At 36.1% G+C, this 26,562-nt stretch overlaps 1 protein-coding gene across 1 annotated transcript in view; it reads right to left on the bottom strand.

The window, feature by feature from the left end:
- Window positions 1–1,524: 1,524 nt before the first annotated feature.
- The window catches only part of slc30a9 (solute carrier family 30 member 9), a 31,873-nt gene continuing 6,835 nt past the window's right edge, over window positions 1,525–26,562 (bottom strand). Inside the window, exons 6-18 of the mRNA XM_052040308.1 lie at window positions 24,403–24,485; window positions 22,909–22,967; window positions 19,986–20,053; window positions 19,495–19,597; window positions 18,159–18,214; window positions 17,740–17,875; window positions 16,049–16,088; window positions 15,303–15,374; window positions 10,875–10,982; window positions 7,441–7,606; window positions 4,644–4,773; window positions 2,471–2,584; window positions 1,525–2,087 (exon numbers count right to left, since the gene is read on the bottom strand). Of these exons, the coding sequence (XP_051896268.1) occupies window positions 2,043–2,087; window positions 2,471–2,584; window positions 4,644–4,773; window positions 7,441–7,606; window positions 10,875–10,982; window positions 15,303–15,374; window positions 16,049–16,088; window positions 17,740–17,875; window positions 18,159–18,214; window positions 19,495–19,597; window positions 19,986–20,053; window positions 22,909–22,967; window positions 24,403–24,485 (1,180 nt within the window). The 3' untranslated portion in view covers window positions 1,525–2,042. The remainder of the gene's footprint in view (window positions 2,088–2,470; window positions 2,585–4,643; window positions 4,774–7,440; window positions 7,607–10,874; window positions 10,983–15,302; window positions 15,375–16,048; window positions 16,089–17,739; window positions 17,876–18,158; window positions 18,215–19,494; window positions 19,598–19,985; window positions 20,054–22,908; window positions 22,968–24,402; window positions 24,486–26,562) is intronic.

The following is a 26,562-nucleotide window of genomic DNA, read 5'->3' on the forward strand; positions in this document are numbered from 1 at the left end:
TTCTCTTAGATGATCAGCATAATGTTGCAAAGTAATCAGCGCTTATTTTGTCTGCAGATGAACTATTTTGGCCAGTTTTAACACACAAATCATTAACACATTCTTTTATATAATTCTAGCCTTTTCAGAAAAAGCTAGCCTAATACAAAAACTTAAGAAAAAATTAAAAATTTAGACCAAATATTTTGTACATGTAAAAATTGCCTATGTAATTGAAAATATTGTTAAGCACTCAATGCACAATGCTATTATTGAAAAACTTAACATTTTGGCATACCAATTACATCCAGTTCAGATTACCTCTAGTCCACTCTCCCATTTCAAAATAAAGTATAAATTTTAACTTCCCATACCAAACATATCCTGAAACTACAGACAACTTGTGTTACCGGGGGGGGGGGGGGGGGGGGGGGGGGGGGGGGAGTGGTCTGTGTTCCTAGCAATTGGTCTGTATTATTTTCCGTAACACAAAGCTGTGTGATCTGTGCATGCTTCAAGAAATTAGTTGAAAAAAAATGTTTATGGATTTACTTTTTTTAAAACTACACACATCAATTCCATGAGAGTGAATTTTATTCGATATCTCAAATTTCTGGATAGCGATTTGTGAATTCTGTAAGGGTGAATTTCCGTTACCCGAACAGCCATCACATGGGGGTCACCTGTACCGTCTCAGTTTGTGCCAAAATTCAATAGTTTTAATTACAGGTATGATGTATTTAGAACTATTGACTTTTTCATTGGATCTCTTTTCTAACTGGCATAGAGGGGGGATATGGAGATTTCCTTTACATCCACTGTCCCAGAATCAAATGGATTTGGTAAACTATTGCATCATCTGGCACCCTTAAAATGGGAACTATTTCAAGATTTTCTCAGCAGCTTTAGTTGTAACAGCTCTAAATCCCATGCTGTCAGGAAAGATATACAACTCCAGTGTATTCGTTATTTTTCAATTTCATATATACATATATAGTCTATATCATTAAAGTCAAATGATAATTTTGTACCTAATTTCAGGACATTTTGTATGTAAACAGCAGAGTTGTAATTTCGAAGATGAAAACCTAGTCCTCTGCTTTTCATGCCCCAATTGTCATTAATAAACACTTATTTTGATAGATGGATGTGAAAACTCACTGTACATAAGGGTAAATTCATCTTTCTCTCTAAAGCAATGCTGTTGAGTTTCCCAGATTACTGCTACATAACATTTACTTTGGTTTGTCAAATATTTCATGAAGTCAGTTTTTCTGGTTTCTGATAGTACATCACCTCATTTGACATACAATTTGATAAATTCATACCAGAATCAGAAAATCTTATAATGGTATGAGTACTAAACTTAAAACTTAAATATTTAATAATAAATCTTTTCCCTCACTTTCTAAATTTTTCTTCCCGATTCCAAAAGAAAATCAAGACAACATGTGTAAGAAATATACATCTTTTTTCCCTCTCCCTCCCCCCCCATATAATTTTGGTTTGAATATTTACTGATTGTACTAGTAAACTCAATGGACCCAGAATTAAAAAAGATTTTATTTGAAGTTAGTTATCATCTTTACGGCTAGCAGCAAGTCAAAGGTGAACAAGACGAAACAGAATGGTGTACTGTTTGAATCAGGGCAAATTTAGATTAGTAAAGCAAGAAAACTGTTGTTTCAATAGAAAGGCAGTCTATCTATCCAACTTGTGAACAGGTGGCAAAGCTGCCTATTTCAACCTCTCTCCTGCCCCCACCCTGACAGGTGTTCTCACAAGCACATTGTTCATCAGAATGCTGTCAGTCAGGAAGAGATTCAAAATAGTTGTACAGCTAACGATCAGTATTAGAACTAATTGCTCAACCAGGTTACAACATATCCCTTCATACCACTGCAAATTTGTCTCCCAATTTTACACAAGCTGGACTGTGAAATGTCTTAATAAACATTGAAAGTAGCATGTGATCCTAATAGCTTATAATGACTACAAAAGAAATAATGGAGGTTTTTTTTTCCTGTATTTGCAATGATCTTCTTTGGACGTTCCTGGCATCTTCATAATATCTCCAAATCCACATGGCGTACATCGGGATGCTTTTGCTGTAAAGAAAATGTATTTACAATGATATATTTAGTTTTCTTCAAAGAAAAATACTTGTTATGCAATGACAGGAATTAAAACAACAGCCACATGCATTCTAGTAATAAGATAGGGAATCAAATATTTGAAATATGTTATTTCCTATGTTTGCAGATAACACCATTATTACTTTAAAATAAGGGAATAATATGGATGTTAATTCTGGCAAGTCAGAATCTGCAACTTGAAAAAATAGTACTTCTTTAATCTAGTCTTGCTACCGAATTCCCTGAAAAACTGAGCTAAAAAACAATGCTCAAAAATTCTATTACATCACGTGGTTCTTAAAAATTTATTATATATTTACCTCCGATAGATAGTACAAGGGAAAACGGGTATCTACCTTAAGTGCCTTTTCTAATCGGTCAACCTCAGCACCCAAAGTATCAATAATATTCTCTCCGTGTTTCAGCATAAATGCTTCCAAGTCCTCAGGAGATTTTACCTGCTGAATTTCCTACAGAATAGAAAAGTAGAAGAGGTTCAAAGTCCAGTTTCAGCTTTCAAGAGTTTCAGTGACAGGAGGAGATTATTCTGCAAAATACCTTTAGTGTTGAAAATAATATGGCTGAAGATGAGAAATGGGAAGATAATAAAAGTCACACAGGTAAGAAAGATTAACAAATGATTTGGGGATCATAAAACAGAACCATAAAATACACAACTATAAAAGCAAATGAAAGCATCCTGTATAGTAATAGAGTTGTAATAAGAGCTGCAAGTAATTTTAGTCTGAGCAAAAATTGCTCTTTCAATATTGTCATCCCCTTAATGATTATTTCATGTGATTAACCACATTTAGTGCAGCAAAGATATTTGGGAAAAGGAAGTCCCAGAAGAAAGCAGATGGAAGGAAAGTAATTGTAAGGACGCTGGATGGTTTTGCAAGCTATCTTGTGAAAAAAGTACCTTTTTTGATTGTTTAAATTATCAACACTTTCTAGTACCTTTGAGTATATGAAAGGGAGATACTGTAGCATAATATTAGAAGTGCCATTTAATGAAATTATCAAGCTTAGATGCTATGCCCAAATCAGACTATCGAATTCCAGCATGATCCCTCCCAACTGTGATAACTACTGGACACGTGCCTGTGCTATGAGATTTGATTAAGAGAATGCACATCAGAACAAATAAACCTGCCCGAACTGCTAGATTTCCAGGCAAGTAGCTGCACTAAATTGCAGCAAGTGGAAAGAATAATTTGATGTATATTGAGCTGGCTATGACAGTTAAATCAGAGTAGATGAAATATGTTATTTTATCACACTGGTCACAACGGGAGATAATTGTACTATACCACAAACTCAAATGAGACCCTGGAGAATGATGCACACTGCAAAGAGTCAAGAGAATCAGCTGCTTTGTAGTAGACCCGAAAGATGTATAAAAAATATACTTGGAAATAGTAAAGCGAAATTGATAAAGAATAGGACTAGAGGTTTCCAACCTTATTGAATGAAAGCCCCACTTATAGTAATATATACTTCCTCCCCCAACCCCACCTGCAATAAAGAAACGATTGACAACACCAAAGAAAGGGCCTTTTAAGGTGTTGGAACGGCCCCGGGGATTCCCAATGGTAACAATATGAAGATTATTACTGGAACTATAAACACACAGAAAATGACGTGCACATTAATTGCAATTTGAAAGCTAGATTTTAGACATCTCAACTTTGTACCTGTTCAGAAATCTATTACATTTTAAAAAATTGTTTCTTCCACCCGCACCCCCCCTCCCCCACCAATACTTAAGACCCAAAAATAAACTGACAGCCACATTTTGTTATTTATGGATGCTTCATCAGCTTTTGCCAATAATTTAAGAAACGTGGGAAAGATTGTGTATTTGTTGGAAGAGAAACAGTTAACAAGTGATTCCTGCTTCTCAGTATTTCCAGTTTCTATTTTGAATTTAGATCTGCAATATTTTGCTCCAAGATCGACTGTAGTTTTGTGATACATCAACCATACTTGTCATTTTCAACTGGACCATCAAGGTTAATTGCTTTAGCAGGATATCACTCATTTCTGCTGAATCGTTGTGTATTTACAGTGTGCACCATCCAGCTTGATATTAAAAACAATGTGATTTTGTCCCACCCACTGTTATAAGCATGAATTATAAAACTATAAGAACAGAAAAAGATTGTGAGGAATATTCCCTAATCAGCCCAGAAAAACCATATAAGGTCACTCTCACAATGAGAACTACAGTACACTTTCTTCCAAAAAACCACTGGCCATTTTACAAGTTTTTATTCAAGATGACAGAAATTCAACTCAAGAGATTGGTATATATGTGTCAGCATTTATGCAAAGCACGAGCAAAAACGTAAAGGATGTCAGAATTGCACTCAATTCATTTTTAACTGTGCAAAAAGTAATAATTTATAACCCTGCTTATGGTACATTAAATGTCATGCCCTTTAATTTCTGAATGACCAGATATTGCAATTTACATATGATAGCAGAATGGCTCCTCCACAGTGCCAGTGCTGAAATTTTACATACATTTAAGATTGCATCAATGTCTTGTTTCTCCAGGTAAGATCTTGTCACTATCCTTCCATCAAAATCAACTTCAGCTTTAAATCGAACTGTATTCATACCCATGTCAGTGGCCTTTACATCATGCACAGCCCTGATAAAAATTAAATCCAACATTAGTATAAAAAAATATACAGAACACAAATGCAATTTTAGCAGGAAAAAGAAAACAAATGAAGCATAATTTAACACTGCAGCTGGTTATGCAAAATATTTTATCACCAATTTCTAGTATAAATTTGTCTTCAATACTCCAGTCTCGGATGTTAGTTTGCTTAGTAATACTGATGTGACACCAAAGTGCTTAAATATTCAATGAATGTTATTCAATAAATGAAACATTTTATTATAGCCATATTTCACCTGTGACTCCTATTTAATATTGATTCTCAGAGTCCAAAAGCAAAATTCTACAGATGCTAGAAAACTAAAATAAAATATGAAATGGTTAAAGTACTCAGCAGTTCAGGCAGCATCTGTGGAGGGAAAAACAGAGTTAGTGTTTTAGATTGATAACCTTTCAGGAGATATTCATCATCAAATTTAGTACAATGACCCTATTTCTCTTTCTGATCTGCTATTTCCAGCTTTGTCTATTTCATTTTGTTCCTTAGCATTTTCCCATCTCTTTTGAGCAGCGTACAAGTTGTATGAATATACAGTTTACTACCTTACATACGCACACATCTTAACACTCATTGTACATATACTGGGGAGAATTTCTGCATCTTGGCCACTTGGACCTGCTGCAAAAGCCCCAAAATTGTACTGCTTCGGATGTGGTGCACAAGGAGGGAAGACCATCTTTAATCAAAGCAGCAGTTTTTTCCTCACAATTAAAACCACATTTTGCTAAAACTTATCTCATTCTGTAAGTTGATGATGCTGGCTGCCCCTTTAACTCCATCATTACTGGAACCCTACATGGATAACTAATGAAGCTACCATACTATTGCTTCATGTTGTTTTCTTGGAACATGGAATGATACCAACCGAGCCTACGCTGGCCCTCAGAGGAATCCCATCAATCCAATCCCATCATCTATTTTCCTGCAACCTACTTTCTCTCACATGCCCACCAACTTCACTGATTCTCCCACCACCCAGGGGTAATTTACAATAGCCAATTAAATGACCAACCTGCATCTCCTTGAACATTGGAGAAAACAGAGCACGCACAGGAAAGCCAGGCAGTCACAGGAAGAATGTGCAAACTCCACAGGGGCAGTAGAGGTCAGAATCAAACCCTGGTTGCTGGGGCTGTGAGGCAGTCAAACTATCCCTATCTTGCAAAATGCAAAACAAATATCACACGTAACTGCAAATTTTCTATTTAACTCCTGGACTGTGAATAGATCCAGGGAAATTTGAGTTGGTTTGTGCCACCCCTTATTATGCTCTATGATGATGTGAAGAACATAAGTATAATAAAAGTAATAAGGAGACATTATGGAACTGTTCCAAATGAAATTATGCCATTGACAAGAGTGCCCTGAACACAAAATGCATGTAGAGATTCTCTCAGTTCCTTAGCAGTGAATTCCATTTTTCACTGGTAATAAGATCGGCCCTTCAAACAGGGGCAAAGTGTCCAAGTGAAATGCTTAGGACCAGGTTTGCACAGGGAATGAATGAAAGAAGTGAGCTGTGAGACAGAAATAATATTATTGTTTAGAACTCAGTCAAATGATTCTGCACAACTAAGCTTTGATTATGAAAGGCAGTGCATGGCTAATGACAGTTTTCCGAAAGATCAGTCAGTTAACTTCAATTCCTTGGATGATTAATATTTTTGCTTCATGGAGAGGTACCCTGGCACCAGTCTGAGCTTAAAATAAAAGGAGTCCACCATGGCACTTGCTGTCGTCGAGTGGGCAGAAACCTCAATTTCCCCATCTTACTCCCACTAACTATCCAACCCAGTGTACCTGCTGCAGTGTAACCATGGCAATCTCCTTCCCATCCAACTTACCCCTCCCAGTGGATTCATGTAATTAAAAAAAAAATCAGCAATCTCCAGCCCATTCTTTATTCCCTCAATAATGTCCATTCTCTTCTGAATATGGCCCATGTTTTCAACGAACTTTGGAAGAATATACTTGCTGTGGTTTTGACATGCAATTAAAACATTTCTAATAAACAATCTACTATATTGTAGGTTAAGATAGCATGACAAAATGCAGTTTTTTTTTAATTTGTTCATTAAAGTTGTTACTCTAATCCCTCTTTGCCATACACTTTAAATTTCTCCAAGAGTATAGGGAAGTAAACTGTCACTACATATTTAGCCTTGATGTTGGGTAAGCAAATATGCAGCAACATTTTGCAGTACCCCATGGTCTCCCATAAAGCAAGTTACAATCAACTGTGCAAGGAAGCAGGATCACAAGAGATGTGCATGCTTTATCTATTTATCTGTATCTAATAGAACTATTTCTGTAGTATATTTTCAACGAATTCCTCAGACTATGCAAAAGAAACAAATTAGTCCATACTCTTTTTTTATTGCATTCCTGACCAGAGAATAATTATGGTCAATATTTTCTTCTCTAGGAGTTTCATGCCCAACAGATACACTCTTCATCAAAACCTCTTGACCTGAAACATCAGCTGTTTCCCTTTCCACTGCCTGACCTGCTGAGTTTTTCAAGCATTTCCTGAAGAAAACTCTTTCATACATACTACAATTTACTAGATCCTTGAAATAATATTTAGCAGCTATTTAAGCTACCTTAGTTCTAATTATTATCTAACCAATTACCTTACTGAAGGGTCATTCTCCAAAAGTTCAGTAAGTCTTTGTACGTTTTCTGGCTGGATAGACCTCCCAATCAGAGCCTCAGTATTTGTGTAGATCAAGAATGATGAAATGGTCCCCAAGAGAGCTCCAACACCAAGAGAGCCAACACTATCATAATAAGGATTACCTAAATAAAAATGATACAGAATGTCAGTAACTTTTTAAATTGCCCAATTGTGTCAAATACCAAAACATTTAAACTAAAATTGGGAAAACTGCAACCTAAACTTTAGGTATCTGCACAACCATGAAAGCAAAATTCATAGATGAATATTTTGCATTTTCTGTGACTGTTGGAATGGACTCTGCTTCTTAAAATGGACTTATGTAGAGTTTTGTATGGGCACATAGGACAAATGTACACTTGAATAATAAGATGAGAAGTTCTAACATGAAAGATAGCAAAGTAAAAGAGAAAATGCTGGAAATAAGCAGCAAGCCAGAAAGCATCCATGGAGACAAACAAAGAACTAGTGTTTCAGTTTCTTGACCTTTCATTAGAACTGGAAAGAAAGCTACTGATGCAATAGATTTTAAACAAAGAGACAGGCAGAGGTAGGAATGGGGTAAGGGGGAGGGGAAGGGAGGAAGAAAACAAAGAACAAAAAAGGTTCAAGATAGAATAACTAAATGACAGAAGGGAATGGACAGTGCATCCTACTGACAAAAGAAAGCTGCTGAATGAACGCTAATGAAAAGTTAAAAGCAATGTTACATTTTGTTTTAAATATAAAATCATTCCACAACTTAAAGCTGTACCATCAGTTGCCAAGGCCCCAAAGTCTCGAGTTTTGCTCTAAACATCTGTCTATTTTGTTCCACATTTAAAAAGCTCCCTAACACCAATCTTCCAGCAGGCTTATGATCAGCTACACTAGCATCCTCTTAGAGGCAGATGAGAAATTTTGCTTGTTAATACACTTTAGGAAGTCTTCCCTATGTTAACGTCACAAGTAAAAGTTGTTTTTGCCTTTCAATACACAAAGATGAGACATTATAGACATTGTTTGGGGGTGGTGGGGGAGAAAGGGACGTGACGCTTATAAGATAATTAGAGAAGATAGATAATGGCAAGTTTGATGAATGTGGCATTAAAAAAAACTTGTTCGGAGTTTACTTCTCAAAGATCTTTGCACCAAAACGTTAGCTATTTCTCTTCCCACAGATGCAGCCTGACTTGCTGAGTATTTCAGAATCAGGTTTATTATCACTAACACATGTCCTGAAATTTGTTGTTTTGCAGTAGCAATACAGTGCAAGACAAAGACATAAAAATTACTATAGGTTAAAAATAAATAAATAGTGCAAAAGGGGAATAATGAGGTAGTGTTCACGGACTATTCAGAAATCTGATGGCAGAGGGGAAGAAGCTGTTCCTGAAACATTGAATGTGGGTCTTTGGGCTCCTGTACCTCCTCCCCGATGGTAGTAATATGAGGAGGGCATGACCCGGGCAGTGAGGGTCCTTAATGATGGATGCTGCCTTCTTGAGGCACCGTCTCTTGAAGATGTCCTCGATGACAGGGAGGGTTGTGCCCGTCAATCCTCTGCAGCCTCTTTCGATTCTGCACTTTGGAGCTTCCATACCAGGCGGTGATACAACCAGTCAGAATACTCTCCACCGTACATCTGTAGAAATTTGCAAGTCTTTGGTGACATACCAAATCTCTTCAAACTCCTAATGAAGTAGAGCCTGATTGCATAATGTGTTGGGCTCAAGATAGATCCTCTGAGATATTGATGCCCAGGAACTTGAAGCTGCTCACCCTCTCCACCACTGACCCCTCAAATGAAGACTGGTGGACAGGTTCTCCTAACTTCCCCTTCCTGAAGTCCACAATCAATTCCTAGGTCTTGCTGACGTCGAGGGCAAGGTTGTTGTTGCAACATCACTCAACCAACTGATCTCTCACTCCTGTACGCTTCCTCATCGTTATCTGATATTCTGCCAACAACAGTGGTGTCATCAGTGAATTTATAGATGGCACTTGAGCCGTGCCTAGCCACACAGTCATGAGTGTAGAGAGTACAGCAGTGGGCTAAGCATGCATCCTTGAAGTATTTCCAGCACTTTGATTTTATTATTGTAGATAAAATATACGAGTATGGCATATTGATAAAAATGTGAAATACTTTAAAACTTAACTCTGACCTGGAAGGTGAAGTACTGTGTTCACTATGGATCTCATTAAAGTGAGGTTGTAGATATTCTGGAGTGAGACAACTTAAGGCTATATGTTGACTGCCAATCCAGAAACTTGAAAGGAATTCTCATGATATAAAATTTTCAGAGAGTTGGAGGGATTATATTCAGAAATAATCCTTCTAGTAAACAAATCATTCAAGGATTATTTGTTAAAGTTCAGGAAAATGGGAAATTGAAACAACTCTGTTTGAGGACATTAAAATTATGGAGTATATTACCAGTGAGGATGATAGAAAAGAAAATTAATAACAGTACCGAAAAAAGGAATGCAGGAACGTTAAAATGGGCATTTTCAAAAGAAAAGCTCAGCAAGCAAACGGCCTTTTTCCCATTACTATGTTTATGTCAATCTCTTTGAGAACAAAAATAAATTTTGAGAGCATTCTACAATTTAGGGCAAGTCGCTGCATTTGCTGGTGATCTAATTGACAATTACATACTTGTCTTTTGTAAATCCACTCATGTCAAGTGGCTGGTAAGTGCCTAAATAAAAGCTCCATGTGATGTAATGCTATCATGAGGGTGGATTTGGTGAAGTCCCAGTCACTAAACAGCTGAAAAAAAATTCTGACAGCTGGCTAAGCCATGACCCTGGGCAGCTAACTGTCAAATTCTCAAAGATCTTGCAGTGCTTCTGAATACCCTTGATTTTTAATTGTTTCATTGATATACAGAAGCAATTAACATTTTTTTAAAAAAAACTTCAAACCATTTAGCTAGACTCAATTAACTCAAAAATGTTAATTTACAAGCAATTACTCTTTCCCCCCTTATCAATGAAATGAATGAACCCTCTGTTCTTTTGCCAGGTCAAACCTGGCATAGGTTCAGTAGACAAATTCTCTAGCCTAATTGCTGGGTCATTGCATTAATTTTGTGCTCAGCCACCGTACTTCATGAGGGGTCAAAGAAACAACACATTTGGCAAAACACCAGCAAAAAAAAAACTGCAAGCAACTTCAACACAGAACTGCTGGCATTTACCAGCAAACTCTAGCCCATTCAGTCATTGAAAATGTGTTAATAAACACCTGGTTGTTTAAATACAACCAGATTCATTCCCCTACCTCCAATAATTTCAAGCCCATTGGAAGTATCTTCTGTAAAACTTTAATAAATCACGTGCATTCCTAATCAGACAGGAAATTAAATTAACAAATCAGTGAATATTTTAATATTTATTTCTTACCTGTAAGGGAAGTTAGCCCCATGCAGCTGGCCGCTAACAATACTCCTAGCACAGCAGCTGCATCTTCCAACAGAACAACATTGGTGGTTGGATCATGACTATGCACCACTAGGAAGCAAATACATTCTACTTTAATAGAGGCATAATGGGAATACTACTAAAGAATTTATTTCTTAATACATAGTGAATCTTTATAACCCAATTGCTATTTGGTACGTTTTTAAAGAATACACAGATGAATGTCTGGACAACCATGAAAAACAACTGCCATCCAGGTGTTCATTAAAGACTGCATCATAAAAATTTACATAACCAAGTGTATTTAAGCGTTAGGGATAATTTAATTATAAAATATTTGCATCTGTATCAGAAGAGCATAGAGTTCAATTGTACTCCATAGGCTTTTGTAGTGTAGGCTGACATTTCAGAACACTTCAGGTCTTCCTCAATTTATGACATTCATACTTTCCTGGAAAATGTTTCATAAAGCAAAATTTTGTAAATGGAAAAGGCTGGACTAAATGCATTATAGTTATTTCTGTGGGTGCTTTTGACTATAGTGAAAAAGATTCAAAAATCAAAAATGTGTACCCCATGCAAAGAACTGAGGGCACTTTATGCTGTCAGAGGCATCTTCTCTTGTATATGAAGTTAAACTAAGTCTCTGCTTGGCTTCTCAGGTGGAATTAGAGGATCTGTTAGTAATATTTCAAATTTGTACAGTGCAAGTTTCCCTCATACCCTGAACATCTGTTCCTTCAACCACATCACCAAATCATGGGAAATATTTCCAAATGTTCATTGCAAAATTTGTATACATATTAAAGTGTCTTTACTGAATCTGGGCCTTTCTTTTCTCAGCACAAAGTAAACAGCAATGGCCAGTGCACTGTATCCAGTCATTCATAAACTCAAATATTTACGAAAGGGAAGGCACTCAGAATATTATCCAATGTGACACAAAATATTTTGCATCATCTCAAAAGATGTGTTTGGGCCATAATTAAAACAGATCATACAACTTCAATAAGTTTGCATCAAAACAACAACAACAAAAAAGGCTATTGTGCTTTGATCCCCCACCCCCGTAGATATTCAAGTATTTCTCTTTTAAGTTATAATTGGAACATGGCAGGTAATCTGCATATATAACTACTTGGCCCAGATTAATGACAATAACTGGACCAGACAATATCACATGAAATTTCTAGATATTCTATGTCAGATGATAGTGGGATTAATTTCTAAAGATTAAAAATAAAAATCCCTCAACATTAAGTATAGAATATGATTAAGCAGGTTATGTAGAATAGGTCAGACTGGGCTTGAGCAGGATGGTTGAAATTAATTGTAAAATGTTGACACTATGATGTTTTTCAAGCAACTAACGAGTTGGTTAACCAGCAAACTTTGAAAAATTCATTAAATTAAAGGAGTGTGAAATGTGTCAAATAACTAAGCAAAAGGAAAACAAAATTATCCAAGTGGCACTGCTTTTCCAGGCAATTATCTATCTTGTTATACTATTCAGACTTACTACATAGAACAGTACAACATGGATCAGACCCTTCAACCCACAATGTCTGTGCTGATCATGATGCCAATTTAAACTAATCCCAACTGCCTGCACATAGTCCACATCCCTCAGTTCCCTGCCTGTTCATGTGCCAGTCTCCGATTCTTCCTCAGAGACCTATCTAATCCTGACAGTATTTGCACCCTTTGAACAAAAAACTATTTGAAAATGATTTCACAACATAAAAGGTTACAGATAAGGAAAGCCATTCAAGTAATTTTAGCTTAGTAGAGACAAACCCTGGCTTCCTACTTCAGAATTTTCACTTGTTTAATAATTTCAGTTTTTAACTCACTGCTTTACACAGATGCCATTTTATAAATTGATAACTTTAAAACAAACTACTTCAGAACATTCTCTGAACCAAAGAATCCTTTTCATATCACATGTATAAATGATAGGCCACCTCCTTTAGTATCTGAACAGTTCAAAGCCTCAAATGCTCTCTGGAACACCCAACATTCTCACCTAACATTGGATTCAGATCACAATCAAGTCCCAGAAACAATGCAAAATATTCATCCTGCACATCTAGATGTGTGCACTGAAATTAGCAGAGTTCATCAAAATGACAACCTGACATTTAAACATCACAGCCACCACAACCTTGCAATGGGACCATCATACTATATTGCCCTACTCAATTATTTGCAGTACCTACATAATAATTTTGTGATTCTTTGCTTTTCCAAGTGCTCCATTTATTTCCTTAATAATGGTTAACAATATGTTCCCCAACAATTGATGTTAGCCTCACTATCTTGCAGTTCCCCAAATCACCTTTGTTTCTCAGACTATGGTGTTCATTTGTTTTCCAATCCACTGTAAACTTTCTAGAATCTAGTGAACTTTGAAAGATGATAACCAATGTATGCACTTTACACAGCCAATTATTTTAAAACCTGCAGACCAGGTCCAGAGAATTTGTTACCCATTGGTTTATCTAGCACTTTTCTAGTGTTATAAATTTTGAGTTGCTCTCTTCTTTTTGTTGTGTTACCTACTCATTTTGAAATGCCTTTGGCGTTTTCCGCTGTGAAGAGATATAAACGATTTGTTTTATACCTTTGCTATTTCCATATTTCCTCATAATAACACCTGTCTCAACTTTGAATGGACCCATGTTTACTTTTGCTATTCTTTTCTTCAAAACACACGTAGAATCTCTCAAACTTTTTCATAAAGGTTTCCTGCTGCTCTGCAGCCATATTCAATTTCCTTCTACTTAATCAATTGTTTGCTGATTTCTAAACATCTTCTAATCCTCAGGCAACTTTACAATTTTATAAACTCTCACCTTCAATCTGGTATTTCAAGTTCTTTACTTAGCCACAGATGGATCACTTTTCCCTTGTATACATTAAGAAATTTTAAAAAAAGACTTCTTGTTGAGAATTTGAAATATGTCTTTCAAATTTCTACGAATGTCTAATGTCGTTTCTTTTAATCTAATTTCCTAAACAACTTTAGATACGAGGGGCAAGTTACTCATGTATTTAACTATTTATTTAATCAATCATTACCACAGTAATGGAAGGTATTGTCAACAGTTCTATGATGTGGCATTTGCTTCCCAATAACCTGATCAGTCATTCTTGGTTTGGGTTCCACCAGGACCACTTGGCTCCAGGCATCAACATCCTTGGTGCAAACATTAACAGTAAGGCTGAACTGCAGAGTCAAGGCAAGACTGATTGGAAGTATTTAACCACTTGTGGTTTTAAAGACACCAAGTAACAATGAAGTCAATGGGAATCTGGGGGAATATGCAATGCTGGCTGGAGTCAAACTCGGCACAAAAAAAAAAATTGGTTGTAGCTTTTGGAGACTAATTATTTCAGCTTCAGGACATTGATGCACAAGTTCTCCATTTGCCATGTTCAATTCCAATCGCCATTCCTCAGATTCCTCAAAGTCAAGTGCCACTTGCTCCCCACAAGTGCCAGGGAATGACCATCCAAACTAGCTCCTCTTGATACTAATCTTGCAAAATCAGATTTCAATATTCTGGAATTTACCAAATGACCTGAAGCTTAACATGCAATTACCCTGGCTACAAGCGCAAATCACAGTTGGGATTTCCCCCAAGAGTAACTCACATCTTTATTCAACGAAACCTTTCTATCACTTACATGGCACAAATCATGAGCTGGACAGCAATAAACGTGATTTGGCAGGATAAGTGCATTGCCAGCAACACTTAGTAAGCTCTCCAAAATTCAGGAAAAAGCAACCCCTTTGATCCTCTAATTAAATATTTGCTCCCTCCTTCCTTGGTGTACTGTGTTTGCAGTGTGTACCATATACAAGGTGGACTGTAGCAATTCACCTTGGGTTCTTTGACAGCACTTACCACTCCTACCTTAATAAACAAGGGCAACATCCACAGAAAACAGCTTCAACTGCTAGATCTCCTCCAAGTAACAGGCAATTCTGACTTACAAATATTTTACATTTCTTTCACTGTTGCTGGATCAAGATTCTATATTTCCTCACCCAAGAGCACTGTGGGTATAATGTCAACTAAGGAGTACAAAGACTTAAGAAGCTTGCCACCACCCTTTCAAGGATGATTAGGTATGGATAATAAATACTGACTTTGTCAGCAATGCTAAAATCTCATGAATGTATTTTTTTTTAAATGGACATTTTGGAGTTGTGCTTCCAACTTAATTTGTCTCAACATTTAGTATTGAGCACTGAACTGTGAATTTTAAGTTTTTCCCTACATCCATAATAAATACTTGTGCAGATTTGTACTGTATTTGTCTGCTTATGCACACATTCTCAGCTGGTAGGACAATCTGACTGAAATATAGTGTACTGAAATGTTAAATACAAGACTGGCATACCATATTGATAAAACGTTATTCCTTTAGCTCGAGCACTCTTTCGGAGTTCATTTATTGCTACCAAAAGTGTTGCTGTAAATAAATACAATGAAGTCATTTGTCAGAAGCAAAATAATATTACTCTAGAAACTTAAAAGTTTATGGTAAAAAAGCTAGTACCTAATAAGTTAAAGATTAGTCAAACATCAAATAAATTTAAAAGAAAAAGAAAAAGACCACCGACCACCTGACATAGAATGAAATGTGAATATACTGAATAATTGCTGGAAAACAAGTAAGAGGGAAAACGGTATAATTGTGGGCATTTACAAATAGGAATTAAACTGGGTATTAAAAGCCATAAGCCACAGCAAAATGTAAGTCACAACAATTTTTAAGATTTTTAAATCCTTTTACTGTTTTAAATAGCAATTTAAATCGACTTAAAAGTTGTGACGTTTTAAATTATCAAATCAAAGTTTCAGTTTCGTTCCATCAAATGATAGCGAGTTAGAAATGAGTTTCCGATCACACTACTGGAATACAGTTAAATAATAAACAGAAGGATGTTCCAGCAAAACTAGAAAATATCAAGAAATTAAAACTCAATGAAAAAAAGTTGCATGCACATGCATGCCAAATCACTTAATGGAAAAGGTGGATGAAAACCAAAACAGAACAAACAATATTTATCTTATTAATGTCATCATGATGAAAATGTTTGGGACAAACAAAATTGCTGCTTTTTAAATTGACATATATCGTACCTCCTTCTGACACTAATGAGCCAGCCAGAATAAAATAGGCCTAAAAAATATAAATGGAACATTAAAGAATGTTTCAACCATTACTGCACTTAAGCATAATTAAATATTCCAAAACACTATTTTATTAATTAACATTCTACACACAAAAATCACATTTTAACAAAAATTAGCAGCCAAGAAAATAATCCAAATGTATAATACTTCAGCTTGGTGAATATGTTTCAGCAGGAATACAGTAAGGAACAGTTAAATTCTTCGTTTTAACTTCAGACTACATTGAAGCTCTGTTGGTAATTTCCAGTTTGCAGAAAAGTGGATTCTCATCAGGTTGTATTTACTACATAGAGATCCAAAAAAAGGCTAACAATATCTTTGTTACCAACAGCCTTAAAAAATCTAAATGTCACAGAGGGAGCACAAATCAAGTTATGGGAGGTATATTTATCAAAGTCTAGCTAACTGCAGATTCTCCCTAACTGGAGTAAAACATAGGGTTTTAGAATTGATACATTAGAATTAAAAATAAAATGATAATAGGGTGATCGGTGAAAACAGCTGTTATTATTGCCCATTTCCTAAGAAAATCAATAAATGTCTTTGAACTCCATTGTTTTGTGGAAAAACACATAAGATAGCCCAAATGTTTCCAGACACTACAATACCTCCCAATTTCATAATCAAAGATCAGCGATAAAGCTCAGACGTAGCAATGTGGTCTTTCCTATACCAAGGAAAGAAAAATTGCTTTGGTGATACATCTTGTGCTAATAAGAATTCCTCTCAAATTAAGCAGAACAATACTTGGATCCTGAAGACCTATTGAATGGAAGGGGCAAAAACAAAAGATGGAGGGGGAAAAGCTAAAAATCATATGACAAATGCCAGTTTTGTGTTTAAAATAAAAACACCAAATTCAGTGAGTGATATACATAAAACTTTAAGCGTAGTATAAACTGGAAAATTCCTCTCCAACTGACAGTGTGGCATCGCACAACCAGTAGTTTTTTTTTGATAGGATCAAGATCGGTTCTCAACCAGGAACAAAGCACAAACTTTAAAATTATATATTATACTTTTAAAAGTATAAAATGTTAACTTCCTTGAAGAAGCAAGGAAACTATATTTAGTATAGTCAACAGAAAATTAGATTATACCTAAAATGGAAAGTAACAATCCTCTCCAATCTTTCTTCCCTTGGAAACACTGTAGTGACAGGCATGTGTCCATCTTTAAGTGAATGCTAGAGTTTAGTTCAGATGAATAGGTCTTCTTATCAACAGTTTGATTCAGACTAATTTTTAACACTTAAAGCATGTAGCAATACAAACAACTACCATGATTAAAGGGTAACTATAATAACCAATCATTTCTTTCATTGGCACAAAAGTAGACCACAATTTCAAATTAAAAGTGAAATGCTAGCAAGTACCATTCTGACTGGGAAAACCTTTAAAGGGCAATATGACATACCAGCTTCCTTACACTGGCACAAATGAAATTTTTGTCAACCAAATATGTCCAGTTTCATACTGTGTTTCAGAAAAAAATGTTTACATTATATAAAGCGAAGGGACCGGTGTACAAATTTTTAACGCTTAGACTGAGCCACTGCAATTGGAAAAGCATTGTATTTTTCTTGCAGAATCATTTCAACAATTTACCTCTGAAGCATTTGCTAATACAGAACTTACCCACATTAAGGACTCTATATGATGGGGATGTAAAAGTCCACTAATTCCATGGTACACAGAAAGTCCTGCGCCCATCATAAAAATTCCTACGCCACTAATGAGGGATGCAATGGAGCGCATATTTGTAAATCCATACCTTGATTTAAACAAAATCAGAACAAAAAAGACAATTAACCAAATTGCATCAATTTTGAGGATGGAAATATTATGCTTTATTTTGCATACAACATTAAAATTATTCCATGATCATAATAGACATTTTAAATAGTAGAAACTAGTAATATTATAAACTTCTGAATCTGCAATTGAAAAATAGTGTTGTAACTAACTGTCCTTTGCCCCCATTTTCATCCCATTTACCTGAGACAAGGCCATTACATGTTTCTGATTAAAAACAATGAAAATTAAGTTTTCCTTACGGATGGCCAGCATCTGGAGTCCTGGAAGACTGAATGACACCCACTGCTAGTAATGCCTGTGGAAAATACATATTTAAGTCAATTTTGTGGCAGAATTGTTAGAATTAGTCAATAAAAGAACATTGCAAATAAAAGTAAAGCAGCTCTACTTAACCAAAAAAAAGGTCAAATTTTGCTTCCCGTGTTAAATGACCAACACATGCCATTCATTACAATTACTGGAACGGTGGTTTTGGTTTTCAAGTAATTGTATGGTTTACTGGCTGAATGTTTCATTAAGTGGCACAAAACTGTTTCCCTGCACCAAAAGCTTTTGATACGTACCTTCATGTAAGTGAATAATGACAATGCACGTGACAACAGGGCATCTGGGGCCAACTGTTCATCTTCTTAACAAATGAGATTTAAGGATTGAGCATAAAATGACTGAAGTACATGCAATTAGTCAAATTAGGCTAAAAACAGAAACAAATAGGGGAAAGAAAGATTGGATTGAGGGGAATGATGATACAAAAGAAATAAGAAGAATTTCTTTTTGATTTCAAGATTCCAACAACATTTTACAGACAGAAATTAGACTGAACACAATAAATGCTCCCTTTTTGGGTTGAATTGTTGAAGTTAATAGGCAATTAACACACATATCCAATAATGTGAGGTTAAGAACAAGATGCCATTTAAAAACAAAACAAACAGCAGAGCACCAGCTTTTCAAGATTCACTATTTTCCCCAACTGTTCTCTTAATTTCCTGAACATTCTGGGCTATCGAGCGTGTGTCATGAACTGGTTGTTACTTTTAGTAAAGCCTGGGCAATTAAAATCAACTGCAGCAATTACTAACTCAATTTTTATTAAAAATATTTTCTAATCTCTAATTATTGATAAATTAACTGCTATAATGACTTTGATGCACGGCCACAAGCCAACAATAATTTATATTTGGGAAAGGTTTAACATCCTTAGGCTTTAAATTTTCCTAATTCAACTGATAATAACTGAACAAACACTTCCAGTGGCCTAATTAAAAAAAATAGAAATCACATTTGCTTGTCAACATGAAAGAGTAAATTATTCAGTACTGTGACTGGGTAACTTGGGGGTGGTTGGGGAGTCCAGAATTATAGAAGTATGGGTGGTAATTGAGGACTTTGAATGGGCAGATATTATTATTGTCATACCATTTTTAGTTGAATTTAATATAGAAACTGCAAGTTGACACATTTGCTTGAATGTTTTTTTAATTAGCAATACTATACAAAAACAAATATTCAAGTGCTGCTTGTTCTTTCAACAAATTCAATTATCCACACAAAATAAATGGACAACATCCTTACCTGGTTACAGGTATCAGCCAGTGAATGTATAGCTTCTGAGAACATTGATGCAGACCCTGTATAAACCCAGGCAAGTAGTTTGAAGATAAAATTCAGTCCATTGCTAGAGATGGGGTTAACAAAAATAATATATTGACAGATAGCACAGAGATTTTTGAATTTAGGACCAACAATAAAATATATATTTTTTTAAATGTTGTTTTAAGTTCAGCTAAAATAAGGTGAAAATAAGTGAAATACAAAATCTCCCAAAGAGCTTAACCATAAGCATATGGCTAGATCAACAGATTGGGTGTATTGATATTCTGCAGAAGATGCTTTGTAAAGGAATAGAGTGGTGCATGAAGTTTTACAAAAAAAATGAGAAAACAAAAAAAAATCATTTTAAACATTAACTTATTCACTATTTTCTTGTTCTTCATGTGGATTTTTATCCAATTTCATTACTAAAACAAAATGAAAAAAACTATAAATACAAAACAATAACTTACATACAAATAGCAACCATCACAACCTTTCCTGGTCCTTGTAAAAATGGTGTCGACTTAGTTGACCTAGGCTGAAAAGAAAAAATAAAATCAAAATCTTTAACACTAGACGATTAGAATACATCAATGTAGAAGTCTTGTTTTAATTATAATGCCTTGTTACGACCACATATGGAGAACAGTATGTTATTGCCTTACCCAAGAAGGTATTTTCTTGCTAGGGGAAAGTGCAACAAAAATTCGCTGCATTGATTCTTCTGATGAGGGAATTGACTTATGAGGAGAGACCAAGTAGACCCAGACCTATATTCACTAGAATTGAGGAGAATGAGCATGTTTCGTTGAAAAATGAAGTTTCACAAGGTGGATGCTTTCCTCGTTGAAGTCCAGAACATGGGGTCACAGCCTCAGAATAATGGATCAAATGTTTGGGATATAGGGGAGAAGCTGTTTCTTCATTTAAAAACTGAACTTTAATCTTTGAATTCTCTTCTCCAAACATCACTGAGTGATTAAATAGACTTGTCCATCAAATAATGAGTATATTATAAAGATTTTTAGAATGCAAGAAAATAAATATGGGAATAAGTAGATGGATTAACTGAGGTAATCAATGTCTTATCGAATAGTGAAGCAGGCTTTTAAGGTCCAATGGTGTATTCCTTCATGAGTTTGATTTTATAACCTGTTATTGATATGTTATTACATTAACAACATCCTATTAACTTGTGATGAATTTATCTTTACCCATGACAATTATTGTTTGATTACAGCGTACAATGATATGTTGCCACTATATAATGGGCATAGTGCTGGTGGGTACAGGCTTGTTGCTGTGTAACACTGGGGTAAAGTACTGTTCTGTGAAGATTAAATGTGGCAAGTGGAGCAGCAGAGGGACAGCAAGAAGAGTAGCAGCAGCTCTGGTATCCCTACCTTTAAATATTAAGATGACAGCATAGCTAAAATAAAACATGTAAATGTTCCTTGGAAGTTGTTGGGATTGCAAATCTGGCCCTACCTACAAAAAAGTTGTGCACCACTATGTTAAACAAAAAAAAAACCAAAATCTAGCAATTTGAGCAAAAGACAACATGTACACTTCTAAATTTAGTTTATGTAAAGTCCTTTAGCCAAGGATGTCCCCAGGAAAATCTAAAGACAGACACCTTAATTATGGTTTACACTAATTATCTAGGGAGATGAATTTATTATATCCACAACAAGAAATTAAATAGCATTATTGAAAGAGAAAAATGTCCCACTCTACTTCACAGAAGTGCTTTCAAACAATAATTTGATGCTATCCCACAAAAGGAACTATTAGGACAGGTAACCAAAGGGATGGGTTTTTATAGAGATTCCTGGGCCCCATGTTCTAAAAGGCTTGGCCACCAATGGGAATGATCAAGAGGTTAGCATTGGAGGAACACGGAGATCTTGGAAGCAACAGAGAACTGAGAAAGTTTAGATAATAGAGAAGAGCCAAGTCATACAGGAACTTGAAAACAGGTGAGAATTTTAAATTCAACATGCTGCTTGTGTGCAAGCCTCCATAGGTGGACACACAAAGATAATGGGTGAAGAGGACCTTCTTGCACATTTGAATATAGACAACAGAATTTGGATACAGACAGCAGAAGGTTCTGGTTCACCTTGTGGAAGACTAGAGGCTGACCAGGCATGCACTGGAATGGTCAGAACTGGTAAAAACAAATCCTTGAAGGTTCCAACAGCTGAGACTGGGATATGGATTTGGGAATACAAATTCAATAAATGGGAGTAGGTGGAGATGTAGTTGATATGGAGGTTGGATGGTCAGCTTAGGATCAAATAGGATGCAGAGCTTATGAACAGTCCTAGTCAGAATCAAATAGCGGCCAGGGAGCAGAGAGAATCAGTTAATCAGGAACAGGTCTTGAAGTAGAGGCCAGAAATGAAGGCTCTGTTCTCCCCAATGTTTAATGAGAGGAAATTTGTCAATATTGAAGATGGATGGTCATTTGCAATGGTTAGAGTTGAACGCTTTGTTGGGTTTGGGCAATTAGTGTAAAAAAACATTTTACATTTCAGTATGATCCAAAAAGTTTTAGTAGAGAAAACAGCTGGATAACCTTCGGGTGTTCTACCTAGATCTAGCTGTCTAATTAGCTGTTGGACAAGGGACCAGGGATGGGATCCTCTTCAGCAGATGTAACATGAATGAGAGTGAGAAAGAAAGTTATAGGGGAAAAAGGCATCAAAGGCAGAGGTGAGAATCTGACTGAACAGATTGTTAACTGCAGTATTATTACATTGACTAGAAGAACAAAGCTAGATCTACTTGAATTGGGAAATACCTTCAAAATTGTTGCAGAGGACTTTTTCCCCCCTAAGGGGAGCAGGATTGGAAGGGGAATGTGCTTTGAGAGGGTTTACTTAAACAGTTTGTGTATATTGAAAAAAATAGATTATAGGTGAAAGCACAAATGATTGTGAAACTGCTCAAACTTCACTTTATCTTATCACTATAAATGCTTACTCAACCAAAATGAAGAACTTCTATGATAGTATGCTACCTTTTCATATCTCTCCCATTCACGAATTGATCTGCATAGAAAAACAGCTCTCATAACCGAATGCTTAATTTACACAATCCCCTGGATATTTTTAATGAAGTATAAAATACTTTAAATATTTCTGTGCAATAACTGCAAGTATTTTAAATATAGTTAAATACTATTTAACAACTTTCCATAATTTCTAACCACTTTACATACCAATTTTGACAGACAGGGCAATGAACCTCAAACTGGCTAAAATACCAAAAACAGGTGCAAATATTTTTGTTTAGGTCATTTTTTAAAAAAAAACTACTACAGTATCTGTATGAGAAGCTAGCAGAAGCTAAAAAAAAAATGCACACTATCTATAGATTTGGCCTCACCATAGTGGTACCCAAAAATTCCTTGTATTCCTTCATTAACTTCTGGTTCCTGAAAAGATCTACAAAAGTGAAAACATTTGTCAAATCAATTTCAGTTCTGGAATAGGAAATAAATTCAAATAATTAAACTCAACTGGTCTCCTGTGAAACTGAATGGAATTTGTAATGCAGAGCCAGGAAGAGCTTGATAGAGATTAGTGCCTTAATATTAACCCTACGCTAGGGTAAGGCAAGGAAGAATGTTTGAGTCACTATGAGAACCAACAGGCTTAAGGCTGGAGAGACAGAAGGCTGCAGTTACTGGAATCTGGAACAAAAAAAGTGCTGGAGGAACTCAGGTCAGGCAGCATCTGTGGAGGGAAGTGGACAGGTGAAGTTTCAGGCCAACACTCTTCATCTGAATCCAGATGAAGGGCCTTGAACCAAAATATCGACAGTCCATTTCCCTCCACAGATGCTGCCTAACATGCTGAGTTCCTGTAGCAGTTTTTGTTTTAGACTCAAGGCTGGTTCTTTTCATATGTCCTTACAACATACAAGGTGGCAATTTAGCCCAACAAATCTATGATAGCTCTCAAAGTAATCCCATCAGTCTCATTCCACACATTTCCCTGTAAATTATTCTTTCACCAGTGACAGCCCACTGATTCTCCCAACAGCCAACTACACAGGGCAATTTACAATAGCCAATTAAACTAATATGCAGCACATCTTTGGGATATGAAAGGAAACAGGAGTACCCAGGGGAAACCCATAAGATCACTGGAGGAAAGCGTAAATTGCACACAGACACCACCAGAGGTCAAAAATCAAACCCAGGTCACTGGAGCTGTACAACAGCTGCACTATTTGCATCATCACTGTATCACCCTAGATAACAGGAGAACATCTGTGGGCCAGTACAAAGCAGTATTTTAGAGATCGTTGTAAAATATTGCAACGCAAGATCAAGAACTATAAATAAATGCGTACTGGAAACTCTTTGGGGTGACTGAGACTGCCCATGCATAAACATGAATAAAATTTTGCTTGAATTCTATAAACTCATGAAGTCTTTGACTCTCAACAGAGTGACACAATCATTTTTGATTTGAAGATTAGGTCTGCTTAGCAATTACAAATAGATGTTATTTGCAAATTACATTAATGTATTTCACTTCATGTACCGCAGTTAAACAAATAAATTATTTTTACATAGATGAACAGGATCCAGGACTGTGTAATTGCACTTTACATCTCAGGAGACAGCCTTTGGAACCAAAAGTGTGTTCACAGTTGCTAGTTAAACCACCACCCTTCAAATTTAGACTTGCTCATTGGGAAACAAATCTGAAGCCAATTAGAATTTGAGAAAGGGTGAAGAGAATGAGTGGGCCATCAGTCTTTGGAATAATACCTATGCATTTCAGGCATTTTTCCTCAATTCTCCAGTTAATGATCCATAACAATGTATCAAATTTTTAATAATCCAGAAATAATTTCACACACACTTACTTTCCCTATATGCAATTTCTTCTTCTTTACGTTGCTTTTTTGCCCTTGCAAGAGCTTCTAGACTCCCATGCACCTCAAGTGCCCTTAAAGAAATATTGAGCAATTATCTGAGGTGCTACTACAGCATCTACTATGGCTAACATAATTTTCAAAATATTATTCATGAAAGAGCACTTCAGACATAAATTTATTAAAATACTTAAATCTACCAGCAGAACCTTTGCTAAAGAAACCGTTCTTTGACAAATACTTTTGCGAGTTTATGTTTAATGATTAATCAATGTTGACATTTATGTTTCCTTTAAACAATACAATTGCTTTTAGTGAGAATGTTGGAGGGGTTTGGAAAACTTCCATTTATTTACAAGTACAGAGAGCAGTCCTCCCAAATAATACAATTGTAAATTCTGCAGTTAGCAAAAATTAAAGACTAAAGCATCTGCTGATATGAATAGAGAGGTACAGTATGTGACAGAAAACTGAAGACAATGGTAAAATCATACTTTTTCGGCAAGGAAGCAGTGTTCCCAGGAATTATACAGATACATGTTCAGCAATATAGCTATTTGTATTATTTAGTAATTTTCAGGCAGAAGAGAAATTACCAATTTCTAATTAGAAATTATGATTTTTTTTGCCATAAACACACTTTTGGTCAAATTATGAAAAAAATGCACAGTGAATTGGCACACTGCAGTTTATGTTCAATGAAAATAAACTGAAAATATGTATTTATATGGTGCATGTGGTCACAACATTCCAGTGCTTCACAGCCAAAGTACTTAGGAAGCAGAGCCAATATAGTAATATAAAACATGTCAGTCCATTTGTGTGTAAATTTGCTCCTACAAACAATATAAAAATAATCAAATAATCTGCTCTAGTGGATGTTAGCTTAGGCATAAATATTAGCAAAGCACTAACAGAAGTGCACGTGGATAACTAAGAGAACATCTGGGGAAGCTGAAGATTCAAAGTTTTAAGTAATAAAGCTTAAAATGTTGGGTCAAAGGATGTAGATGTAAACACATTCAAAATATGGAACTGCAGGCAGAAAGAGGAATTCTGAGTTTCAAACCCAAGGAATAAAATGCAATAGGAAATAATATTAGCCAATAAGGGTTAAAGTCCAGCACTCTGCTGAAAAGGCCAACTCCCACCATTCCTTGGATGTAAAGAAAAATTCAACTCTCCTCTAATCTTTCTACATATACCCTCGAATGTGACCTCTGTTAAGGGAAATGGAACATAGAACATTACAGCACAGTACCGGCCTTTTGGCCCATGATGTTGTGCCGACATTTTATCCTGCACTAAGATCTATCTAACCCTTCCCTCCCACGTAGCCCTCCAATTTTTCTATCATTCTTGTGGCTATCTAAGAGTCTCTTAAATGTCCCCAATGTATCTTCCCCCACCACCTCTGCCAGCAGTGTGGTCCACGCACCCACCACTGTGTAAAAAAAAAACTTACCCCTGACATCCCCCTTAATCCTTCCTCCAATCAATTTAAAATTATGCCCCCTCGTGTTAGCCATTTTCGCCCTGGGAAAAAGTCTGGTTGTCCACTCGATCTACGCCTCTTATCAGCTTGTACACCTCTATCAAGTCAACTCTCATCCTCCTCCTCCTCTCCAAAGAGAAAAGCACTAGCTCACTCAACCTATCCTCATAAGACATGCTCTCCAATCCAAGCAGCATCCTGGTAAATCTCCACTGCACCCTCTCTAAAGCTTCCACATCCTTCCTATAATGAGGCAACCAGAACTGAACACAATACTCCAAGTGTGATCTTAACCAGAGTTTTATGGAGCTGCAACATTACCTCGTGGCTCTTGAACTCAATACCCAACTAAGGCCAACACACCATACGCCTTCTTAACAACCCTATCGACCTGCGCGGTAACCTTGAGGGATCTATTGACGTGGACCCCAAGATCCCTCTGTTCCTCCACACTGCTGAGAGTCCTGCATTAACCTTGTATTCTGCCTTCAAATTGGATCTTCCAAAGTGTATCATTTCACACTTTTCCGGGTTGAACTCCATCTGCCACTTCTCAGCCCAGCTCTGCATTCTATCAATGTCCTTTTGTAATCTACGGCAACCTTCTACACTATCCACAACACCACCAATCCTCATGTCATCTGCAAATTTACTGA

This window comes from Pristis pectinata, chromosome 2 (assembly GCF_009764475.1).
Source record: "Pristis pectinata isolate sPriPec2 chromosome 2, sPriPec2.1.pri, whole genome shotgun sequence".
NCBI classification, from domain to species: Eukaryota; Metazoa; Chordata; class Chondrichthyes; order Rhinopristiformes; family Pristidae; genus Pristis; species Pristis pectinata.